The following is a 23,875-nucleotide window of genomic DNA, read 5'->3' on the forward strand; positions in this document are numbered from 1 at the left end:
ATGGCAGTGGGAGAAATCTAGTTAAAATGCACCGCCTTAAACCATTTTGAGAAGAAAAACAATCCAAGGCATTAACACTAGGGGGCAGCCTTTGTCAGGAATCTAGAATTACAAATCAAATGAACAAGCAGAACTGGCCAGAACAGGCAGAATTTATTCCAGAAGCCTTTTCTCAGAAGCATCCTCCAAACACAAACAGCTCACCGGTTCTCAGTGGAGCAAAAGAACTGGACCCAAGGATTAGTATTGCCACTGTCTGAGGAGGGGGGTAGGTACATGACCTCTGAGAAACAAGTCAGTAGGAGTTTCAAAAGCTCTGTCCTGAAAAAAGAAGGAAGGTCAATTTGTAGGAACATGCAGGTAATTTTGTTTTAGGTTTATCCCACTGGCTTGAAACTTTGGCTCACTTCTGTTCTAATAGTTTTTCAACTTTTTTTCTAAGAAAAACTTATCTAGGAGGTTACCATTAACCACTTTCATTACCAATTCTTCTTCTGATCAAAGAAATGATCAGAACACACAAATGTTTACACACACACTTGTCAAGAGCCATGGGGCAAAAGTACATTCTCCAGGTCACAATAAGCAGCTATTAAAATGGCAAGTTATCACAATGATGCCCCCTGCCTGGCCCCATCCCAATTACAAGAGTGCAGCTAGTTCCAGTATGTGAACAGTGATAGAAATGCTGAAACACAATGCAGCCATTGAAATGGCTTTTGCATCATTAGCATTGCCAACTCATGCCATTTCATAAATTAATGATGACTTGGCTTTTATATTCTATCAAGCACCATACACACTGTGCACTTGAATAGGAAACAAATGCTTCCCCTTTCATGAAACCTATTCCAAAATTTCAGGATTCATAATCTAAGATACTATTACCATCTGACCAACTGGATTTTCACATGCTCAGAATTGTTTATGAGATGGTAACATCACTTTGATGTAAAGTGCTGAAGAACAATAAACTTTTTCTATCTGGGATAGTCCTCTTACACCAAGCACACAGCTTCAGGAGGGATGTAAATGGAGCAGTGAGGGAAGAAAGGCGCATCAACCCCAGTTGATTGACAAATATTGTAGCCAGGTCGCCTGACATCCAAAATTTGTTTGCAATCGCCCTTCTGTTGCCTGTTCTCTAGTATTCTCACCTGTTTAGATCATGGGTGTAGTTTGGTTGTGGGGAATGAGCAAACCCAACACCAGCTTCCCAGATGTATTCACAGCTATCAATTGCATGGATATCCTCAGCTGTGTCCTGGAAACATAGGCAGGAAAGCAAAATGAAAACCAATACTCATAGAAGCTGCCAGATCATGCAACACATGTGATGCTTCACAGCAGAAACTACTGCTGAGCTTCCCAGCTGATTGCATGAATAGTGTGATATAGACCTGGGTAAAGGCCTATAAAGTTTTTTCCTGCATAAATGAAAGAGAATCTGAGAGTCATTCAGCACAAAAGGTGCTTCGAGACTGGGGACTCCCAATGCCACTAAAGACTTTTCAGTCTTTTTCACTTCAGCAAATTTTCTGTGGTAAAAAGAAAGCCAGCAATAATAAGACACAAGTGTTACACATATCTTGACTGAGGCAGGGTGAAGCCCCTAGAATGCAACACATATTCCAACTACTGCTGGGTGCCTTCACGCTGGTTCTGATGAAGGTGAATCTTTCATAGCAAGCCTAGTTCACAGACAAACCCTCTATGAACAAATCTGGAGGCCTTTGCCTTCCTCTAAGGCTGAGATAGTATGATTTAACACAGCTTTAAAAGTATCCTGCATGAATACCAAGAGAGAAAGGGAATTACAGATAAACATTTCTAACTTTATATAACAATTAGAGAGGCAGAGTCACCACTATTGATTTAATTTTCCACTTATTTATTATTTATTTATGGTACTTAATTTTTACTCTGCACTTCTCACCCTGCAGGGGACTCAACTGAGAGAATCCTACAAGCAGGTCATAAGGTACACAGTGGCTACCAAATTTATACTACAATAAATGAAGCTGTGTTTTGTTTTATTTTTGTGGATCTAGTTGAATGTCACATACACCCAGGCATTTCTTTATTCAGAAGACTTATACCCTGTCTTTCAATCCAATGATTCCTGGTGTAGATTTCAGCAGATTCATAGTAATACACAGACCAAATGCATATAGCCAACTGTTCTTTGTCCTCTAGCTCAAGGATTCTTGAAACAGTAGGCACCAACCCCAAATGGGGTCCCTTTACCTCAGTATTAGGATCATGAAAAAATAGCAACAGTAAAAGGTTTCTGAATGCCACCCATTTACACAAATCCATTAATAACATGCAGTGTTTACAGTGGACTCTGCAGAAAATGCTTCACCTGTACTTCATAAAAACGAAAATCAGCCTATTTAGCAAGCCCTCCAAATTCTGACTTTCCAGCAAATGTTTGATTTGTATGCCTATTTTATATACTTATACTGTATACCCGGACTCACGTAAGAAATTATTAGGCCAAATTCGTTTCAGTGTCCCAGGTCTAGGACAACTAGGATTGTGGAAGCAAACACACACTTCTTTAGCAGATCCTACTCTCCTCATCAAAGGCACCGATAAAACACTACCTTGATATTATTTTTAGCTATCTTAAATCTTAGTATATCTTATCTAAAATCATAACTTCAATTGCACTTTCTTCACAATCCTGTGTCATGGGATATTTTCAATTTTATCTCATTTTATTAAAATTGATACTTCTGTGCATCTATTGTTGTTCCACGCTTGTCCTTTGGTAGCAGTATTCCCTTTTCTGAACTCCAAGCAAGTTACTCTAATTCTGTGGAAATAAGCAACCACTTAAATCTTTTTTTTTTAACTTTCCAAATAAAAGTACAAAATGCTGGGCTAAAGGTTAACATGCACAAATCAAGGTTGTCTGGCATCATTGAAGGCAAGTTCTTTCAGTGCTTTAATTAAGCAAATTCTCTGTGCTGTCCTTTTCCTGGCACACAAAGACTTGTTCTTGCCTAACACATCTGAACTTCCATTATATAATGGTAAATCTCACAAATCATTGGTTCAGAGCACAAGAACAGTGCAACTGTTGAGAGGTTGCAACTAAGACATCATTTTGCAAAGGAGTCAAACTTCTATGTAGTTATATATCTGCATGCAGGCAATACTTGACTATTTCTGCTACTCAAGGATTGTTTGGGATACACCAATCAGATTTGCAGAGCCATGTGGAATAAAACAACTACACAAAAAGGGTCATGCTCAGTTTCTTTGAAATCTTTCTCAAACATACTGGTAATAGTAGACTAAAACAGTTCCATCTGGTATCAGCTACCAAAAAGCAGCATATATGTTGGGAGAGTTTTCCTTTAGTCTCAATCATCTTTTGCCTGTTTTTATAAATGAATATAAACTGACTTTGGAAGCCTTCTGAGATTTACAAAACTAATTTTTTTTGGCGCGGGCCATGTCCCTGTATTGAATATCACCTCATAAGTATGAATTTAACAAATTTCATCCAAATTACGAGGACTAACGAAAAGTGCACACCCCTACAGTCTACATCCACTGCAGTGCTCATTCACTAAATCTAGCCTTAGCAAAGACTTGCAGTATTCCACCTGTCAGAATCTGCCAAGGAACAATATCACCTGTGTACAATTTATTTGAAGCACCATTCATCATACTGGAACTGTTGAAGAAAAATATAAAAGACAGTTTTCCTGAATCATGAGTAAACAGCCTATTGCCGCTTTGTGAAACCTGTTGGGTTGAGCGACATTATGCAGTTTTACATTTTGTTTAACTGTACAGTGTAGCAGTGAGAACACTTAAAGATCTAAAAGAGAGAACTCTATACAACAGTGAGACTTCTTCTGAAGCTGAACACCTTCTTTTAGCTGTTCTGAATGCTGAATTTATAGTAACCATGCACATCCTAAGAAAACTTCAGTCATCATCCCTTCAGCTTAGCAAAACATTGTAAAGAGTAGATATAGACATTTTGGTAGCTTGCAACATGAGTCATATAATTTAAATTGTTTTGTGTTATGGACCTACTCTTCATGATTTGCTAAAAAAAATGTTTCAAACCCCCCCCCCCATTTTTCTGGCCACTGGCCTGTGTCCCACCTAAATAAGAATGCTAATCAAACAAATAAGTAGCTGTACTCTAGTCTCCAAGACACAGTGAGATAGGATATCTTTACAAGAATGAGCATAGTGGTTGAAAGATTTCAGATACAACAATAGGGACAATGTCACCATCCCAGCTATGGTTCACCCAGAAGCACCAGACCACCATGCCAGTAACACTCTTTGGACAGCCTGTACTAAGCAACTCTAATTTGGCCTTTATGAACACAGCACAGAATTGTCATGGATCAAAAACACTCTCTAATTTAGCAGAGAAGGCCAAACATTATGGCTTGGTCTACATGACCTAATCCTCAGCATCTTGGAAACTGTATTAGGGAAGAGGGGGAAGGAGACAATAGGAACATTGAAGTGCCAAAATGGACAAAAATACAGAGGAAAACACACACTAATCAGCACTGTTTGGGATTTAGCATTGATTTTCTAACACACTATAATAAATTATGCTAAATGTTTGTGGACATGTACAGTTTTCAGGAATTTAGAAGACATACAGGGAAAGACTTTCTTTTTTGTTTATGTTGGGGAAAATGGAAATACAGTACTGTGAAAAAACTTTTAAAAATCTGGTATTACCATCCTTTGAAAGATTGAAAGTCACCTTGTTACTTTAGAAACATAAATGTATCATGTATGCATTTGCTGGGCATCAAATGATCTGAGAACTGTTTGCTCAGTTAATAATTACAAACTAATTATGTCTTTTTTTTAAAAAAAAAGTTACAATGTAACTACAATGTCCTGAAAGGGAAATAACATTTTTGAGCAGAAAAGTAAGTAAAGAAATACAGACAATTCATCAGCCATAGTTCTCCATAACACCAAGAAGACATAAATAACTGAATCCCATAAAAGAACTTAAGTGATCAGATACTATTAGCTTACTTATCTTTTTGAAATAATTGGAAGGAGTAAACATAGAAAAGGAGGGGCCTAAATACCTACACCACGTTCCATCTGATCTTACAAGCAAATCAAGGTGAGCTCTCATTAATACTTGATAGGAGACCTCCAACCAATATAAGGACTATAGGCTATATTTCAGAGAAAGAAACTGTAAACCCATATCTATATATTCCTTGCCTAAGAAAACTCTATGAGACTCATGGACTCGCTGTAAAATGGCAGGCAACTTGAAAACACCTCATTCTCCATGATTATGAAAGAAAATAATCCATAATCCAATTTTCCCCTAATTTTTATTTTTTCAATTTCTTAAGGAAATGCGGGTTTTAAAGAAAACTCTTTTCCCTCCCTGGACTTTACATTTCTAAGTCTAAAAACTACAATGTTCATGTTCATCACATGAAATACAAAAATATAGGTGGCAGATTCAGTATTACTCATACTAAGAGCTACATATATATATAGACATGTACTTTTTTATTTATTATTTATTACAATTCTATTCCACTTTTTACCAAATTGCCTCAAGATGGCTTGTAATATAAAAAGCCCTGAATGGCTCACAATGTAAATCATCATGATATATGTTAAAACAAAAATAACAAAACATTAGAAATAATAAATTCTAAAACCAGAACATAACTGAAAAGAAATACAAATTCAAAAGATTTTTATTTGCTTTTTCTAAAAGAACTTTAGTATTTTTACAGTTTTAGTCATGATTTGCCAAGCATTCAGTTACTGGTTAATATGTCAATCACACGACACATAATCAGAATAACAACTCTTCTAAAATATCTGTCCTAAATATAAAAGTATTATCACTCTCCAGAACAACTATGATTGACAATATCTGAACCTGTTCCTTTAGTCACTGTTATAATGCAGTCTGACCTGCTGCGAATAGTAGGTGACCAGGCTTAACTCCATTCCATGAAATACTTAGCTTCTGTTAAAGGCATAGAAGCACAACACACAATTTCTGGCCAGTTAGCCATCTGTTCCACAGCATTTTCTCCCAAGCTAGTTTTTGGTCTTCTGAAGTTAGCGCTCCATGCTGTCATGCTGGCGCTCCATGCAGTCATGCCGGCCACATGACCTTGGAGGTGTCTATGAACAACACCGGCTCTTCGGCTTAGAAATGGAGATAAGCACCAACTCAAGTTGGACATGACTAGACTTAATGTCAGGGGAAAACCTTTACCTTAAAGTTAGCATAAGACACAGTTAGCATAAGAAACCACCAGGTTGTTCACTGAAGACTCCACCTTACTCCAAACAGAGGGGTGAATACTCCAGGACATATGGAAAAGTCTAGTATAGATTTAACTATTTTCTCTTGACATTCTGGAAAGAACCTTATTGAAAAAAATATCCAAAATCTGTCAAGATACAATCAAAATAAAGGACTATATGACTTACCACATTGTTTTTTCGATGACTTTGAACAGTGAATTCTGGGCAGAACAGCAAATCTGCAATGGCTAAAAGCAGTGACTCAGCTAATGGCCTAGCATTTTCATCATCTTCATCTCCCTGCAAATCATTAATAAGTTACATTATTCTTGCCTGAATGTAAACATTCATAGCAGAGAAACATAAAACAAACAAAAATTTTGTTTTGCTTTTTAGCAGTAAGCAGCAAATACAGTTTGACACTTCAATGAAGCTAGATGAAGGCTGGAGAAAGTCAAAAGACCAAGAGCTACAAAAGCAAGGAGAAATGGAGTTGCCTCATGAACAAAAAACAGTTACGAGCTGGATGAAAGGTGAATCTTAAGAATTGCACTTCTGAAACAAAAGGATAGAGTAGATAAAAAGTTTGATGGAACCATATATGAATAGGAACTATATCACATCAAAAAACTAAACTATGGACTTGTTTTCATGATCACACTAACATCTCTGATATTCTTACAACTTTGTTTTTCCCTTTCCACATGCTACGCATAAACGTTTGTCCTGTGTGGAGACAATCATGAACTCAAGGTGGTCATAGAAATGGATAAGAAGTACAGCTTTTTGGCTTATATAGCTAGAATGTTCTTTTTCCTTGGATAAATGTGGTAGTATTTATCTAAGTAAAAGAGCTTTCTATCCATAGAAACTTTAAATCATGCAAGGATTGGGTCTTTTAATCTATTTAAAAGGCAACATGCTGCTCCTAAAGGTCCCAAGGATAGGCTGGTCACCTTTTCCCAGAAGTATTTCCAAATAATCCTGGAGAGGAGGATGTTTGAACACACAAACGTGTGTGAAATATTCATATTGAAAATGAAGTCTGGATGTAGAAAATGTATCAGTGAAATGATGTTTAAAGGGTTCATAAAGGGTAACAGTTAATGCAAATGACAAAATATGATTATGTCTAAAAGTCCTAATAACTGAAAATAAAACTTCCGTGTTTCTTCCATTAGTTTTGTATGTTGAGCACAAACTATGAATGTCTCTCCTTCGCGTGGTCCACTTAGAAACTTCCAAGGGCAGTGGTTCTCAACCTGGGGTCCCCAGATGTTTTTAGCCTTCAACTCCCAGAAATCCTAACAGCTGGTAAACTGGATGGGATGTCTGGGAGTTGTAGGCCAAAAACATCTGGAACCCCAGGTTGAGAACCACTGTCCTGGGGGAATATGGGTAGTCACTTTGGAGGTGGACTACATGACTGCTACCTATCTTGCAATCCAAAAACATGCAATCCATGATCTACATCATAATTATGAAAATAATTATTATTTAAGAATTTATACAATTTTCCCAGTTAAAAGACAGCTAAAGCTTACATCAGGGGTCCCCAAACTAAGGCCCGGGGGCCGGATGCGGCCCATCGAAGCCATTTATCTGGCCCCCACGGCACAAGGGCAGAAGGGGGTTGGTCTAAATGACCCAAGGGTTCTCTTCTTCTCTTACAACCCTTATTATTATTAACAACATTGAGGCTGGGTGGCCATCTGTCAGGGGTGCTTTGCTTGTGCGTTTGGTGCACAAAGGCAGAAGGGGGTTTGACTAAATGGCCCATGGGGTTTCTTCCAACCCTCTTTATTATTATTATTATTATTACTATTATTATTAACATTGAGGCTGGGTGGCCATCTGTCAGGGGTGTTTTGCTTGTGCTTTCGGTGCACAAAGGCAGAAGGGGATTGGATTCAATGGCCCAAAGGGTCTCTTCCAACCCTCTTTTTTATTATTGTTGTTATTATTTATTTATTTATTTATTTATTATTGCTCGGTGGCCAACTATAGTCCAGCCCTCCAACGGTCCGAAAGATCGTGAACTGGCCCCCTGTTTAAAAAGTTTGGGGACCCCTGGCTTACATCATGGAACACAATGTATCTTGGTAATAAAAGCACCATCCAAGGCCATTCATGCAGGCTGGCAACAAAAATAAATTACTGTAAAAAGGGTCAAATCTTCCAGGTCAAATAATCTTATTACAAAACAACTTAGATTCAATTATATTACAATATCTATTCAATAAGCTTAAACAAAGAATGGGACTTTTAAGTGTGATGCACAGAGACCATGACAAAGAAGCATAGGTTACTGGGGGGGGGGGGATGCTCTCTGCTTACTGGGGCAGAACAAGCCTCCTCCCACAGAGCTTCAAAGCATTCAAATCAAGCCCTATTCTTTTTATTTTGTTTCTGATGCCTCAGTCACAAGTGAGCCACTGTTTCCAAGGGAACCACATGTCTTCTCTGCAGGCCTATAGTACTGCCACTGAAAGCTCATCTTGGATTGCAGATCCGCCCCCCTCTGCAAGAAGGGTGACAGAAGCTTATCTGTGACAGCCAGCCCCGTATCAGCTTGTGTATGACACAGAGCCCTTCACTCCCAGCAAACAGGCTGGACTACAATAATGACCAGCATTAATCTGACGTTGTCTAGTGCCACTTCGCAACAACCAATAAAAGCATTCCAAAGGCAGAAACAGACATAAGAAATGAAAACAGGTTGGCTGCAAACATTTTCATTCATCTTTTAAAGGAGAAAAATAAAAATAGAATCTTAAGGACTGAAGGGATTAATTGGCTAGTAGTAGGCATCAATCAATCACTTTGGCAGCCCCATACTAACAATGGCAATGCTGAAAATACAGTCTCATTCTGCAACAGAATATCCAACATTGATAGTAACACTCTGTAAAATGTTCTGGCAATCCTTGAGCAGGAGCTTCTCCTCGTCAAAACACAGAAACAAACAGATGGAAAAAGAAAGCACAGTAGTGCTCTTACAACCTCAGGTCATTTCAATGAAGCTAGTACAGAACAAACTCTTGAGAGAATAGTGCCAAGTGCATTTAAAATAATTCCAAATTGTATTTAAAATAATTAATTGCATTTAAAATAATTAAAATACAGTAATTTAAAATAATTTTCCCCACTGTTTAATACAATGTAACTAACTAGAATTAAATTCCATGGTGCTAAAAAGTGCTAATGTGATACATCTATGGCATTAGAGAAAACAAGAAGAGGATAATCAGTTCACACCCACAATGACTGTTTCAATTATAGTCAATGTATTAAAGCTGACAATAAGTCAGCACTTAAAAATATAATGAGAAAATGCAACTATTAGGGACACAGAGCCTTTGGATTCTTCAGAATACATGAGTATGGGGGAGGTTTCAAGGTAGCAGGGAAAGCTATTATAAAGTGTAGTAAGGAAACACATAATACTGTTTTTAATCGTATGTGAGGCATTGAATTTTTGCCATTTATTTGATGTGAACCGCTTTGAGTCCCCCCAGGGATGAGAAAAGCGGTATATAAATGAAATGAAATGCTATTGTCTCTAGTTCCCTATCATCTTCATTTCAAACTACAGGAAAGAAGATTCCACCTGAACATTAGGAAAAACTTCCTAACTGTGAGAGCTGTTCAGCAGTGAAACTCTCTGCCCCAGAGTGTGGTGGAGGCTCCTTCTATGGAGGCTTTTAAGCATAGGATGGCCATCTGTTGGGGTGCTTTAAATGCAATTTTCCTGCTTCTTGGCAGGGGGTTGGACTGGATTGCCCGCGAGGTCTCTTCTAACTCTATCGTTTTATGATTATGCTCAACAATTGGGGAGGCTCCACAACTTTCTTTTGCTACTGTTCATTACTTTCTGGATCAAAAACAAAAAAGTGTGGACAAAGAAAATTATTCTTCTCACAACCTACCTGTTATATTTACACACCGATTTTCTGTTATAGTTGATACAGGGGAACCCCACATGGATTCAAAAAAAATCTAATTATGCAGATATGAACAGGCAAGACTATGGGACTCCCATCTTGCTCTTAAATAGATTCAGATTCTTACAGTTAAATAGATTCAGAATAATCAGTAGAATTACTCTTTGATTAATGAGAGCCACTGCACACTGCAGCCCCTCAACATCTGTGAAAAAAAGAATATAATCCAGTAGGTACACACCCCTCCTCGTCCGGCCCCAGGAACAGTTGACCAGAAGAAACCTCTCCAGTCAGGATCTTCAAAAATATAGGGTAGAATACGGGTCAGGAGGCGGCTGCAATTCAGAACAATTTGCTTTTCCTTCTCAGAATGACAGCCACTCTCAGCTCCCTGTACCAGTTTTTCCACTGCCTGGAACAAACCAGATAAAATAAATAAGAGTTGTTATTATACAGGCACAATTAACTGCCACAAATAACAAAACCTTTAAACTACATTATTCCATTGTTATTGTGCCACAGTATTTCTTTTCTTTTTTTAAGTAAAATTATTTCTTATTGCTGAAGTAACATGAATATCCTTTTTTGGATGTAATATGAATATTTTTCTAAAGCATTTTTTCAGAGCATGACAGCTTGGAAAATGTATGTGTGAGAGTGTGTGTGTTTTTAGGTGTGGGAGGGAGATCTATCCCCAAATTTATGCCCAGGAATGAAAAATGCAGTTCTCCAGATGTTGCTGGACTACAATTTCCAACATCGTCATCATTTTTATTTCTTACCTACCTCACATCACACTCGAGATGAGCTACAACATAGTTAAAACACATCATCATAAAAACATTTAGTGAAATGCAGATCTTAAAATGTATTTCTGTAAAACACACATATTAAAATACACTGACATCTCCATATTGCCTGAATTAATACTGCTCAGAACCATCCTGAAGGTGTCAGAAGGAGAAAGGTTGAGGCAAAAAAGTCTTCAAAATTATTTTTTTGTTCAATACCCTTGAAAAACGAATGCAAAGCCTCAAGAGAGAAATGTTAAAGGTCCCTTTTCTACAATCAGGCTCTGGCGCCAGGGGAGGGGGAAGGATAATATTATTTTGCCTTTTCCTGTTGAAAGACCAGAAACAGAAAACTTTAAAAAATCTTGTAAAATCCTAGGAACAGAAGCAGTTGCTTTACACAAGGAAATCAAAACATTACGGTACTTAGAAGTTGAACTGACCTTATTAACATGATGAACAGTTATAACTCAAAAAGGAGTAATATCCAAGAGTTAATGGAATATGTACTGGGAAATAAATTGGCGAGATTGTGGGGCATATATTTGGGTTTCCAGGTATATCAGCAACTTAGGAAGCACTGTTGAGCTTTATCAAACTATACAGGCTTATCACAAAAAATAGGCTGGTGGCGACTGCATTAAAATATACTTTTGCATGAAGGGGACACAAACTGTTTTTAATTCCAGATAAAAGCAAATAGCATTCTTGACCAATAAGAGAGACTTCCCTTTGAGATAAATTAGTAGTGTGTGATAAAAATCATATACAGTAGAACCTCTATATAAGAATGTCCCAAAATAAGTATGTTTTAACTTACAAATCCTCACTCAGCATAGTGTGATGTTTTGACATAAGAATGCTGTTTTGACCTGCAAGGCAGAAGCTACAGCTCCATATGATTGCTTCTCGTGAACATTCTGGGAGGAGTGCAATCCAGAGATTCCACTCCAGAGATTACAGTCCAACTGGTGCAGCAGAGTCTCAGCCTAAACAGGAAGTGCTACAGTATATGTTTCCCTTCAAGAAGAGAGAGAGGGAAAGCGAGGGATGGAGGAAAAGTGGAAGGGAGACTGGAATTACAGTAGGTATGAAGAAAATGATGCTGTTTTGCCTTGCTGTACACTGGGCACTGGCCAACACATTTTGTTGCCTGAAATGTGCTTCCTTGCCACAGTGGCTGGATGGAACTAAGCACTGTCTATATCTCAACATTTTATACATTACAGTAGAGTCTCACTTATCCAAGCTAAACGGGCCGGCAGAACCTTTGATAAGCAAATATCTTGGATAATGAGGAATTAAGGAAAAGCCTATTAAACATCAAATTAGGTTATGTTTTTACAAATTAAGCACCAAAACGTCATATTATACAACAAATTTGACAGAAAAAGTAGTTCAATACGCAGTAATGTTATGTTGTAATTACTGTATTTACAAATTTAGCACCAAAATATCACGATATATTGAAAACATTGACTACAAAAATGCATTGGATAATCCAGAACCTTGGATAAGCAAGTCTTGGATAAGGGAGACTCTACTGTATTTGTTATTTATAAAGTACATTCTCTTATTTAAAACACAAAGCAAAAAAATTGGGGTGGTTTTCGGGGGACCAAAATTAATAACATTTCAATACAATTCAATGGGAATATTCGCTTTGAGATAAGAATGTTTTGACTTAACATGTCACAGAATGAATTAAATTCTGACATCAAGGTATCACTGTACAGGTAGGCAGAAGGGGGATGATAACTTGATTGTTAACTACATCTAAAATCATAAGACCAAAAGTATGATAAAAGTATCTCTTTTCCCAATCATTCTTGTGCTACTAATCAAAGAATAAGAAATATCTTCCTTTAATCGGTGCATTCAGGTGTGAAGATTAAGACCAAATGTTCTAGCAACCCATGACAGAGGAAATTTTACAATGTAGAAGTTTCTTTACAGGTATATGAGAGAATGAACTGGAAAATATTTCTATTTGCTCTGGGAGCAAATTTTCCTAAGGTTCATTACAACACAAAAACACTTCTCTAATTATAATAATGTAATTACTTTTCTAAAGAGATACAAGCACTTTGCCAGGAAACTTAAATAGGCTGGATCCAAACAGGAATGAAGTTTGGTCTTAATCCTGCAAGCAATAAGATACCCTTTGTTTATGTAAGAATCTGGAAATTTGGGGAGGGGGGGATCAACCCAAAAAATCTGGATCAATTTATCCACAGGTCCGTGTGACTACTGCATCTTAAAACCTATCAGAAAAAGGAGCCATCTCCTTCTCAGAGTAGAGCCATAGAGGACCATCATGGGAGTGAAGGTACCATCACCAGGGGCTTGAGGAAAGAAGCAGCCTTTGCTTTCTTTGTTGCCTCTGGCTCAGCTCCTGGAGCTCACTCCTTGTAGAACTGAGGCCCTGGCCCTGTGACTCTGTGAAGCAAGGCCCAGCAAGAACACCTGCCTGCCCCCAGAGGCTGGAGCATAAAAAGACCACACCTGTGCGGGCCTCAGCCATAGAGGGCCTCTGCCATTTTGCTTCTTGGGGGAACAGGGAGATGGGTGGTGGGAAGAGAAGGGATCTACGTTAATTGCTGCAATAACATGTTTAATGCATATATCTAAGTTTAATGTTTTTATAGTTTTGATGGTTTAATCTACAGTTATGTTTTTGATTTAAATATATGATATATTTTTCTATACGTATGTGAGGCATTGAATTTTGCCATTTATTATGTTGTAAACCACTTTGAGTCCCCCCAGGGATGAGAAAAGTGGTATAGAAATGCAGTTAATAATAACAAGAGTGACAAAAGAAAAAAGTTTAGTCCATCCCAGAAGAATCTAAAAGAAGCATCAGCACCCTCTGTTCTCTCTGACATTGCACCATTTCTGGCTTTTTTGAATGCTTGGGCAATAAAATGGCAGCCAATGCTCCCTGAGGTAGCAATGGTGCTTTCTCCTCTCCCCAGAAAGTACCAATGCTACCTCAGGGAGCATTGGTTTGCTTTGCTGTCTGTCCAGAAGATTTCACCTGACTTTCTTTCCCCAACTGAATTTTGAAAAGATTGGCTTGTTGTGGAAACAAGAATTTTCCCCATGATAACATTTTCAGGAGTGAATTTCCCTTCTGATAGGAAGATTTCTCTCACTTCCTGTTGTCTCAGCCCCATTCTTAACTAGGAGTGGTTTGTAAATCGGATATTTGTTGTTCAGGGACTACCTGATAAGATCTAGATTCCTCTCTCTACCAGTAAAATACACATTGCCTTGAAGAACACAATCCTTTCATGCACGTGACAATGTTATACTAAGAACTAGAAAAAAATTCCCAGACTAATTTTTACCCTCTGAGCAACAAGACATAGCAGTCTTCCAAGCCAGTGACTAGGGCAGTGTTTCTCAAACTGTGCTCTTCTAGGTGTTTTGGACTTCCGTTCCCAGAAATCTCAGCCAGCTTACCAGCTGTTAGGAACTGTGGAAGCTGAAATCCAAAACATCTGGGGGAGCACAGTTTGAGAAACTCTGGACTAGGGAGTGGGACTGAAGGCCAATGAGAAATGTACTTTTTTAAATGAGATAACAACCTCTGCCTACATTTTCTTATAGCATCATTATTGCAGCATATGAAACAGAAGGTCCTCACTTTCACTTAGAAAGTTTTGAGCTGTTTGAAAACTGATTTCTCTTCCTCTTGTCTGAAGAATAAAAATCATTGCTCCTGTGGAATGCATAATACAGGGTGTTTGAAAAAGAACTCCCTAGTTTTAATGTGTTTTAACTTAAAACTAGGGAGTTCTTTTTCAAACACTCTGTATTTGTAAGGAGCACAAAATTCCAAGGGTTTCAGAGAGTACCAAGGCATGGAAAGGTAGTTCAGTTAATTCACTGTCACTTGTGGTTGATGGTGAACTAGAAGAGGAAATAAGAGTCAAACCACCAAAACCCTGCAGGGTAAGGAAACATCAAAGACCCAACTAAATTTAAAAGGATTAGCAATGTCAATCAGACTTGAATAGTATTCTAAAAGGAAAGAAAAACAAATGCAAGGATCTTGATTCCAGTTAGAGTACTTAAAGATGTTTCTGCAGCAGATACATATGATCAAGAATGAGAAAGGACAATGAATACTGTAGTTTAAGGAAGAATGTTGAGGATTTGTATTTGCCAAAATGAGCAACCATATCTTCTTCTTAGTTCTTTTCCTCAGGAAAAGATATTTTAGACTGTCAAACAAAATATGAAATTATCAAGTCTCAGACTCCCATAGCAAGGATTCTTCTTTTCTTTAAATTAACAACAGTTCAAGCAAACTCAAGATTAAATGGCATTACTTGACAATACTTTCTCACAGAGCGGAATCACTGTCTTGTTCCCCATCTACAAATAACAGCAAACATATGTTCAAGCATCTTGGAGGCAATTTTTTGGTGGAAAATAGTGTGGCGAAGGTTGCATAAAAATATCCCCCGGAATTGTGATCAAAATATGTATTAATTGCTATTACCCATTTCAGAAAATAAACCATAGAATTCAAAAGACATGGCTGAATAAGATTGGTGATGTTTGTATACAGCAACAGTTATGCAGTTATTTCAATAATTGAATCTCAGCAGGAAAAAGGCACAGTGGGAAGAACGCATCTTACCTTATAACATAAAGTAGCCAAATTTGAAGGGGATTCCTCCCTCACAGCTCTGATTTCTGCAGCAGGAACTAGAGCAAAGACATCTTGGACTGAAGTAGCTGTATCTGCCCAGAACTGGTCCCAAAAGGCATCATCTGTTGCCTCTACAGGCTGGTGAGACAGAAACATCACAACAATCACTTTGGGAACATTAATGCCACAGAAGGCTGATTGGTCAGGGGGCAGATTAAACGAACAGTTATAACTCATACAAGTTTTGAACAGTTGGTTTAACACTTAAAGTTGTCAACAGTCATCTGTAAAGAGGTCTACTTAAGCCCATGGCTTAGCATATCAAATGCTATACTATAAAAACAACAAATATTGGTGAAGAGATCCTATCTAATGAAATAGTAGTTCTATCAACTCTAAAGGTGTTTTAGCTCTTTAAACATAGATTTGCTTTAATATTCAACAAGATTTAACATGAACCTTGGAGAGGCGAGAGCGACCACATGCATCCTAGACCCCTGCCAATTCTGGCTGATAAAGGAAGCCGGAGCGGGTTTGGCCGAGTGGGAAAAGGTGGTGGTTAATGCCTCCTTACAAGAAGGCAAGATTCCAGTGGGTCTAAAGGAGGCCGTCATCAAACCATCATTGGACCCCACTCAATTAGATGACTTTTGGGCAATCTCCCCTATTTGGGCAGAGTCTTGGAATGTGTGGTGGCCTTGCAACTCCAAGGGTTCTTGATAGACATTGATTATCTAGATCCGTTGCAGTCTGCTTGGAACTGAAACAGCCTTGGTCGCCTTGGTGGATGATCTATGCCGGTAACTGTACAGGGAGAGTGTGTCTCTGTTGGTTCTGCTGGACCTCTTAGCAGCCTTTGCTACCGTAGACCACAGTATCCTTCCGTAGACCACAGTATCCTTCTGGGACGCCTCACAGGAATGGGACTTTAGGGCACTGTTCTGCAGTGGCTCCAGTCCTTCCTGGAGGACAGTTCCCAGAAGGTGTTGCTGGGGGACACCTTCTCAGCCCCACAACCATTGTCTTGTGGGGTCCTGCAGGGATCAGTACTTCCCCCATGTTGTTTAACATCTACATGAAGCCGTTGGGAGAGATCATCCGGAGTTTTGGAGTTGAATGTCATCTGTACACAGATGACATTCAACTCTATTACTCCTTTCCACCTGCTGCTAAGGAGGTTATTCAGGTCCTGAACCAGTGCTTGGCTGCTGTGACGGGCTGGAGGAGGGTGAACAAATTGAAATTGAATCCAGACAAGACAGAGGTCCTCCTGGTCAGTCGTAAGGCTGAACAGGGTATAGGGTTACAGCCTGTTCCGGTTGGGGTAACACTCACCCTGAAGGCGCAGGTTCACAGCTTGGGAGTGATCCTGGACTCATCGCTGAGCCTGGAACCCAGATCTCAGTGGTGGCCAGGGGAGCTTTTGCACAATTAAAACTTGTGCACCAGTTGCGCCCGTACCTTGGGATGTCAGACTTGGCCACGGTGGTCCACGCTCTCGTTACATCCCGTTTAGACTATGCAACATGCTCTTCATGGGGTTGCCCTTGAAGACTGTTCGGAAGCTTGCATTAGTCCAACAGGCGACAGCCAGGTTCCTTACTGGAGCGGGGCACAGGGAGTATACAACCCCCTGTTGTGTCAGCTCCACAGGCTGCCAATCTGCTACTGAGAACAATTCAAAGTGCTGGCTTTAGCCTAAATGGTTCCTGTCCACACACATTTCCCTTTATGAATAAATTAGAGCATTAAGATCAACCAGGGAGGTCCTGCTCTCGGTCCCACCGCCTTCACAGGTGCACTTAGTGGGAACATGAGAGAAGGCCCTTCTCGGTAGTGGCCCCGCAGCTGTAGAACTCCCTCCTCAGCAAGATTAGATCGCCCCGCCCCCGCCCCCCAGCATTTAGGAAGCAGCTCAAAACTTGGCTGTGTAAACAGGCATTCGACGAATAACAGCAATATGCAAGCAGCTAAAGAAAATCATGGGAGCGATGCAACCTTTAAATGTCCTACCGTTTAATGTCTAATGTAGTATCGTTATGCTGTTGGCATATATTGCTTTAATGATTTATTTTATGGCCATATGTGATCATTTTTAGATATGTAATGTTTTTATATATTTATATGGATATGAGGCATTGAATCTTTGCCATGTATAATGCTGTACACCGCTTTGAGTCCCTCCAGGGGTGAGAAAGGAGTCTATAAATGAATTAAATAAATAAATATTCAGAAATCTCAACATGTGAACAGGTTTATATACACAATATGCCGCTTTGAGTCTTCTGATGTTCAATGATGCAAAATGGCATAGAACAAGCATTCAATTCGGAACCATTTGTTTGACTGATATAATAAAAGCTCAGAAAACAAACAAGAGCCTAAGAGCATGGCTATTTTGAACAATCACTGGCTTGAAATGTGTCTGGGAAAGGTAAAGGGAGATGAAAAACTATGTTTGTTTAAACGAAAACAATTTCCTGGTTTATAATTTTCTGACTACAGCAGTGTATATACACTCTTTAACGACGGCTTAAAAAACAAGCGACAGTAAGAAATTCTTACTGTGCATGGTTAATATTAGGCTGTGACAAAAGGGTACCACCTTATCTGGGAATAGGTGATGTGTCACTAAAACATAAAAACCAGAATGTAACAGCAGGAAAGTAAAGCCTAAACTGGTAGAGCAGGTTTGCTCTGCGGTAGTGGTTTATATTTCTTTGGGAGACCAGCTATGCCCAAACGCTGTCCTTACAGCTGCATAAATGTGAGTCTTTAAATTCTCTAAAATTAGGCATTTAGATGCAGGTGAATGCTTTTTAATACAGAAAGTATTTGCAAGGTTTAGCCAATAGACCAACACAGCAAATCTGCATACAGTTCCTGTTAGCAGGAACTGAGGAAGTACAGTTAACTCTGTGAGAAAGGTTTTAACAGGAAAACTTGAAAGTTAAACAGAAGTAGTACTTTGGTTGGTCATATGTACAGCCACACAACAATCCAAGATTGCATTTATAATGGCATTCAAAAACATTTCACAGGATTTTTTTATATGTTTGTAAGTGGATGTGGCTCTTGAATGACAGTATAATCACCACCCAGCCTAAAGCAAATAGTTGTGAAATGCAGATATAACCATTTTGATAAATATATTAATACTAACTACATTTTATTAGTTTCTTTTCTACTTAACCATTTATTTATTTATTTATTTATTTACATCACTTTTACCCCACCCTTCTCACCCGTAGGTGCATATAATATAAGTGCATTCCGAAGATTATCCAATATGTTATTTCTGTGAGAAGATAAAGCTAAGCAGAGAGGAGCCTAATGATTCAATGACCTTACACTGGTCAGACTTTGATGACTACACAAGATAGTCTTTTAATGCTTTACTTTTTTATTTGGTGCATTATACAGAATACATCCTAAACATTTAAATGGATACTCAGATAAACTATTTCAAAATTCTTTCTTCAGATATCACAAGCCATTCCCAAGCCAAACTCTTAATTCAAATTGTTGGACCTATTAATCCTGGTGAGGGGAAAACACACATATCACAGATTATAAGCACAAGCAAGTTATTCTAAGCCTTATTTTAGCATCTTTCAACAAAGTTTTGGCTTAGCTGTATCATATCAGAGGACAATTTTCTACCATCTATTTTAGAATCAGTATGCATTCTGATGCCATGAAATGATTCAACATTTTTTCTGTATTCTGGAATACTTAATAAAACACTTGGATACAGCTTTTCCAACACAAACGGGGAATCATCCCAGCAAGCCTGAAGTCCAAGCTATTGCAAGTAAAGTCATTATTAGAAGAAACCTTTTAATACTAGTTATGCATTTATGAAAGAGATATATTACAAGAACACTAATATTCTGATCATAGAGTAGTTTTAGTCATATGGAACAAATTCAATAGCAGCCACTATGAAATCTCAAGTAGCTCCTGAATGAAATGCTAACAAGAGATATATAAAATGTTAAATATGTTATAGCACAACCCTGTATGCACTTCTTTAAAACTCCAGAGAGTTCAGGGAGGCTTAATTCACAGTAAATAGAATCATGATCATGGCTTTAGCTGAGGAGAAAAGATAATTTTATTCTGCATTACTTGGCTTCTAATTTGCCAGTAGAAATGCCAGAAAATACCACAGTTTTTATTTCTCAGGTCTCATTGCACATCTGTCACCTTATTGGCCTTGAGGAATATGAACAAAACCTGCACGTTGATCGACCACTTATGCATTTCCTTTTGGATGAAATCAATACACTCATTCCTTCATCAACTCAACACATACTTGAAGGAATGAATGCTCCTTTTAGAGAAGGTTAGCATGCTGCAGGACATAACAATGTGGCATTAATAGAAACATATCTTCAGTCTCTATGACCTGAATAATTACTGTCCCAGTGTCAAACTTTTTTTAAAGGTCAGAATGGTATCAATACAGTTCCAAAGCTTTTTGAAAATGTCCCTTTCCAACTGCCACTTATCTTTATTTCAAGGCAGAAATTCAGGTTGTCTTATGGGATGACTTGTAAGAGAATATGATTTGGCTTGTTTATTCCTGGGAGGCGGAACCCATATGGTAAGGCTTAGAGAGAAATTGACAGTGGTCTGTGAGATTACATTTTGTTACCCACACTGTTCAAGCCAACAGAAAACACTAGGTAAAGTAATCCAGAAATGTGGGCTACAGAACCAGCAATATACCAATGACACACATCTCTGTCATTTCCATCTATATATATAAAAATGTAGTGTGCGATTTTACTATGGAGTAAACAACAAAACCACTGAACCAAATCACACCAAATTTGGCCACAAAAGACATAGTCATCCAATCTATGTCTTTCAATCAAAAAGACCTAGACAAATAGTCCAAAATACAGAGAATGAGGAAGAGCATTTCTCCCCCTAACTGCCAGTCAGAAAGGTAGGCCCTGCTGCCTTTAGGCCCCACCCCCTTCATGTCCTAGCAACTCCCTCAGCTAAAATGGCACCCAGGGCACAGGCACAGGGCACTTAGGCCTCATCCACACTGCCTATAAAATACAGATTATCTGATTTGAACTGGATTATATGGAAGTGTAGACTCAAGGCCCTTCCATACAGCTATATAACCCAGAATGCCAAGGCATATAATCCACAGTATCTGCTATCAACTGGATTATCTTGAGTCCACACTGCCATATAATCCAGTTCAGTGTGGATTTTATTCAGCTGTGTAGAAGGGACCTCATATAATCCAGTTCTAAGCAGATAATATAAGATTACAAATATATAATAATTACTGTGGTATAATAATACAGAACAATATAATCTCTAAAATCAGGATAATAAATAAAGAGCAAAACTCTGAAAACAGGGAAATTGGAAATTCCAGAAAGGAAACAATCAGGGCCAGCTAACCTCCCAACATAGGATTACCCCAGGAAGGAAGCAGCCAGGCTTTGAAGCTGCAGGGCCATTAAATGTTAATCAAGGTGACTAATTGCAGCATTCATACTCACTGCACCGAGACTATTCATTGCTATTCAATCTAGCCAACCAAGGATTCCGCTAGGGAGAAAGCGGCCAGGCTTGCAAGCAACAAGGCTATTCAGTGCTATTCAATCTGGCCAACCAAGATTTCCCCTAGGTAAAAGACCCCCAGGCTTTGAAGTCATGAGGCTACTATGTCCCATTCAACCTGGCCTAGCAAGGATGCCCTATGTAGAAAGCAGCCAGGCTTTTAAGCTGTAAGACTATTCAGTGCAATTCAAGCTGGCCAAACAAAGGAAGTAGCCAGACTTCAAAGCGGCTCTTTGACTGAGGGTGCTACTCCAGCTCGCCCCTAGGTATAATACAGCCAGGCATTGAAGCTGAAAGGCTATTCAGTGCAATTTAATCAGACCAACAAAGGATTAACCTTGGTAGAAGGTAACCAGGCTTTGAAGCAGCGATACTATTCTGTTCTATTGAAGCTGACCAATGAAAGATTCCCCTAGGTAGCAAGCTGCCAAGCTTTTAAGTGAGGCTATTCTTTGCAATTCTAGCAGCCCAAAAAACCATTCCCCTAGAACGCCAGCTAATCAAGCAGCAAGCCTATTCCTTTGTATTCCAGCTCACCAAACAAGGATTCCCATATGAAGAAAATGGCCAGGCTTTGAGGCTGCAAGGCTATTCACTGCTATTCCACCTGGCCAACAAAGTATTCCCATAAGCCACACCAAAGCATGGCCAGGCACAGCTAGTTTGATTCTAAAAATGTAGCAAAAATCTTGAACCACTGTTCACCAGTCATGAAAGACCAATGGGACAGCACAAGCTGACACATTAATCCAGATAGAACTGCAATGCTGTTGCTTAGGGGATCATTTGACTGTAGTCTGTGTTTCGTAGTACACAACTCTTCTTAAAGTACAACTCTATAGTTGAGGGGTGTTATTTTACCAGGAGTCTGTTAGATGTATAGCAGCATCAATAGCAAAATGGTGGTTTTTTTCCAGTCAGCAACATTGGTTCACCAACTACAATCTTTCCAGATGACATTTGATCTTGCTATGCCTATTTATATCAAAGTTACCTCCAGACTGGGCTATTCTAATGGACTCTGCATGAGGCTACATTTGAAAAAGCTTCAGAAATGACAACTGTGGACAGAGCATTAACTATTCAAAACAAATCATTCCTATTTTGATGACCTAATTATTAATTTATTTCCAGATTCAATTGAAGGTACTTTTATTAACCTTCAAAGTCCTGAAATGCTTGGGACAAAGGTATATTAAAGAACATTTTCTTTTATGTGTTCATCATTAGAGGTCTTATGCTAAATTTATTAACCTCATGACGTTCCATTCCTAAGAACTAGTAGAAGATCTCAGTATGTTTTATTTTAGGTTTGTTCATGCTATCAGGAGAAATTCTGCTGTAGAATCTTCTTCACAAAACCCCTATTCAAATGAAATCAATTCACAATATTTTAAAGCAGGAATGAGCAAGAACTTTCAGATTGCACTTCCTAACATCCCTAGACAACATAGACAAAAGTAAAGGATCATGTGAATTATAATCCAACATTTGAAAGGAATCAGAGTTGCCCACCACTGCTCTAAAAACAGTCAATACTATAACGCTTTTAAACAGCTCTCCCTCTCCTTCTGCATACCTTATTAAGTGCAATGTCTTTGTAGTACTGGATTTCTTAGGAAATGTTTTTTTTTTTTTTCATTTGTTCTTTAGTCTCATACAAGTTTCTTGTAGCTATCTTTTTAGGAGTGGTTTGTTAAGTATATATGTTTTGCTTTATAAAGACCTTTGAATTCACTTTTTGAGGGAAAGCAAGATGCAATTTTACAAATAAACAAGTCATAAAACAGTAAGTTTAACGCAGCATCTCCTGGTATTCGAAAGTGGAGAAAATGTTGTTTGTTGCTCAAAGCTAAGAAAACAAAATGTGTTCTTCAAATAATTTGGGAATACTACCCACTGTAGTCACATTATCAGATTTGTTGTATATTTAACTGGTGTTTAGAGTTTTAGTTTAATATAGGAGAATCTAAAGACATAAGCATTTAGATTCCAGTTGTCTAGACAATTTTGAAAGAACAACTGTGGAAGACATTGTTAGGAAAAACAGGATACATCTGCAGAACCAAAAGAACAAAACTCTCCTTCAACACAGGAAAAGATCACAAAACACTGTCCAGATCTGCATTAATGTTAGCTGGACTGGCAGATAATGGTACATCAAAGACTTTCCAATGAAAAGTGTTGTGTGTACATTTTGAAGATCTGGATTAAAATACTTGCTAAGTTAATTGCATTTGTGACCTTTATCAAGTCCCTTTCTTTTATCCCTGTAACAGATTTTTAAGATTTTGAGTAAACAGTTCAATATACTGTGTAATGTACCAAGTAATCATAGGATAGAACAATACCAAACAGGCAGGGGACCTTATCTGTTCTGATGCTTGAGATTCTATTCACTGATGCAGTGCAAGTAAAAGGGAAAACAAGTGTTCAGATTTATTTGCAGGCCACTTCTTAATGTCGTCAAGCAAGAAAGTCCAGTTTGAGCCTACTCAAATCACTTTTGCTTCTCATATTTAAGAAGGTTAGTTATCTGTGCTGAGCTCAAACAACTGAAATGAATGTCCCCTATTTATTAT

General features: G+C 38.4%; 1 protein-coding gene across 1 annotated transcript in view; it reads right to left on the reverse strand.

Annotated features, from left to right (window-relative positions):
- The window catches only part of hid1 (HID1 domain containing), a 54,471-nt gene that overhangs the window by 25,800 nt on the left and 4,796 nt on the right, over positions 1-23,875 (reverse strand). The window contains exons 2-6 of the mRNA XM_003217218.4: positions 15,687-15,836; positions 10,483-10,653; positions 6,484-6,597; positions 1,158-1,264; positions 205-321 (exon numbers count right to left, since the gene is read on the reverse strand). Of these exons, the coding sequence (XP_003217266.1) occupies positions 205-321; positions 1,158-1,264; positions 6,484-6,597; positions 10,483-10,653; positions 15,687-15,836 (659 nt within the window). The remainder of the gene's footprint in view (positions 1-204; positions 322-1,157; positions 1,265-6,483; positions 6,598-10,482; positions 10,654-15,686; positions 15,837-23,875) is intronic.

This window comes from Anolis carolinensis, chromosome 2 (genome assembly GCF_035594765.1).
Source record: "Anolis carolinensis isolate JA03-04 chromosome 2, rAnoCar3.1.pri, whole genome shotgun sequence".
NCBI lineage: Eukaryota > Metazoa > Chordata > Lepidosauria > Squamata > Dactyloidae > Anolis > Anolis carolinensis.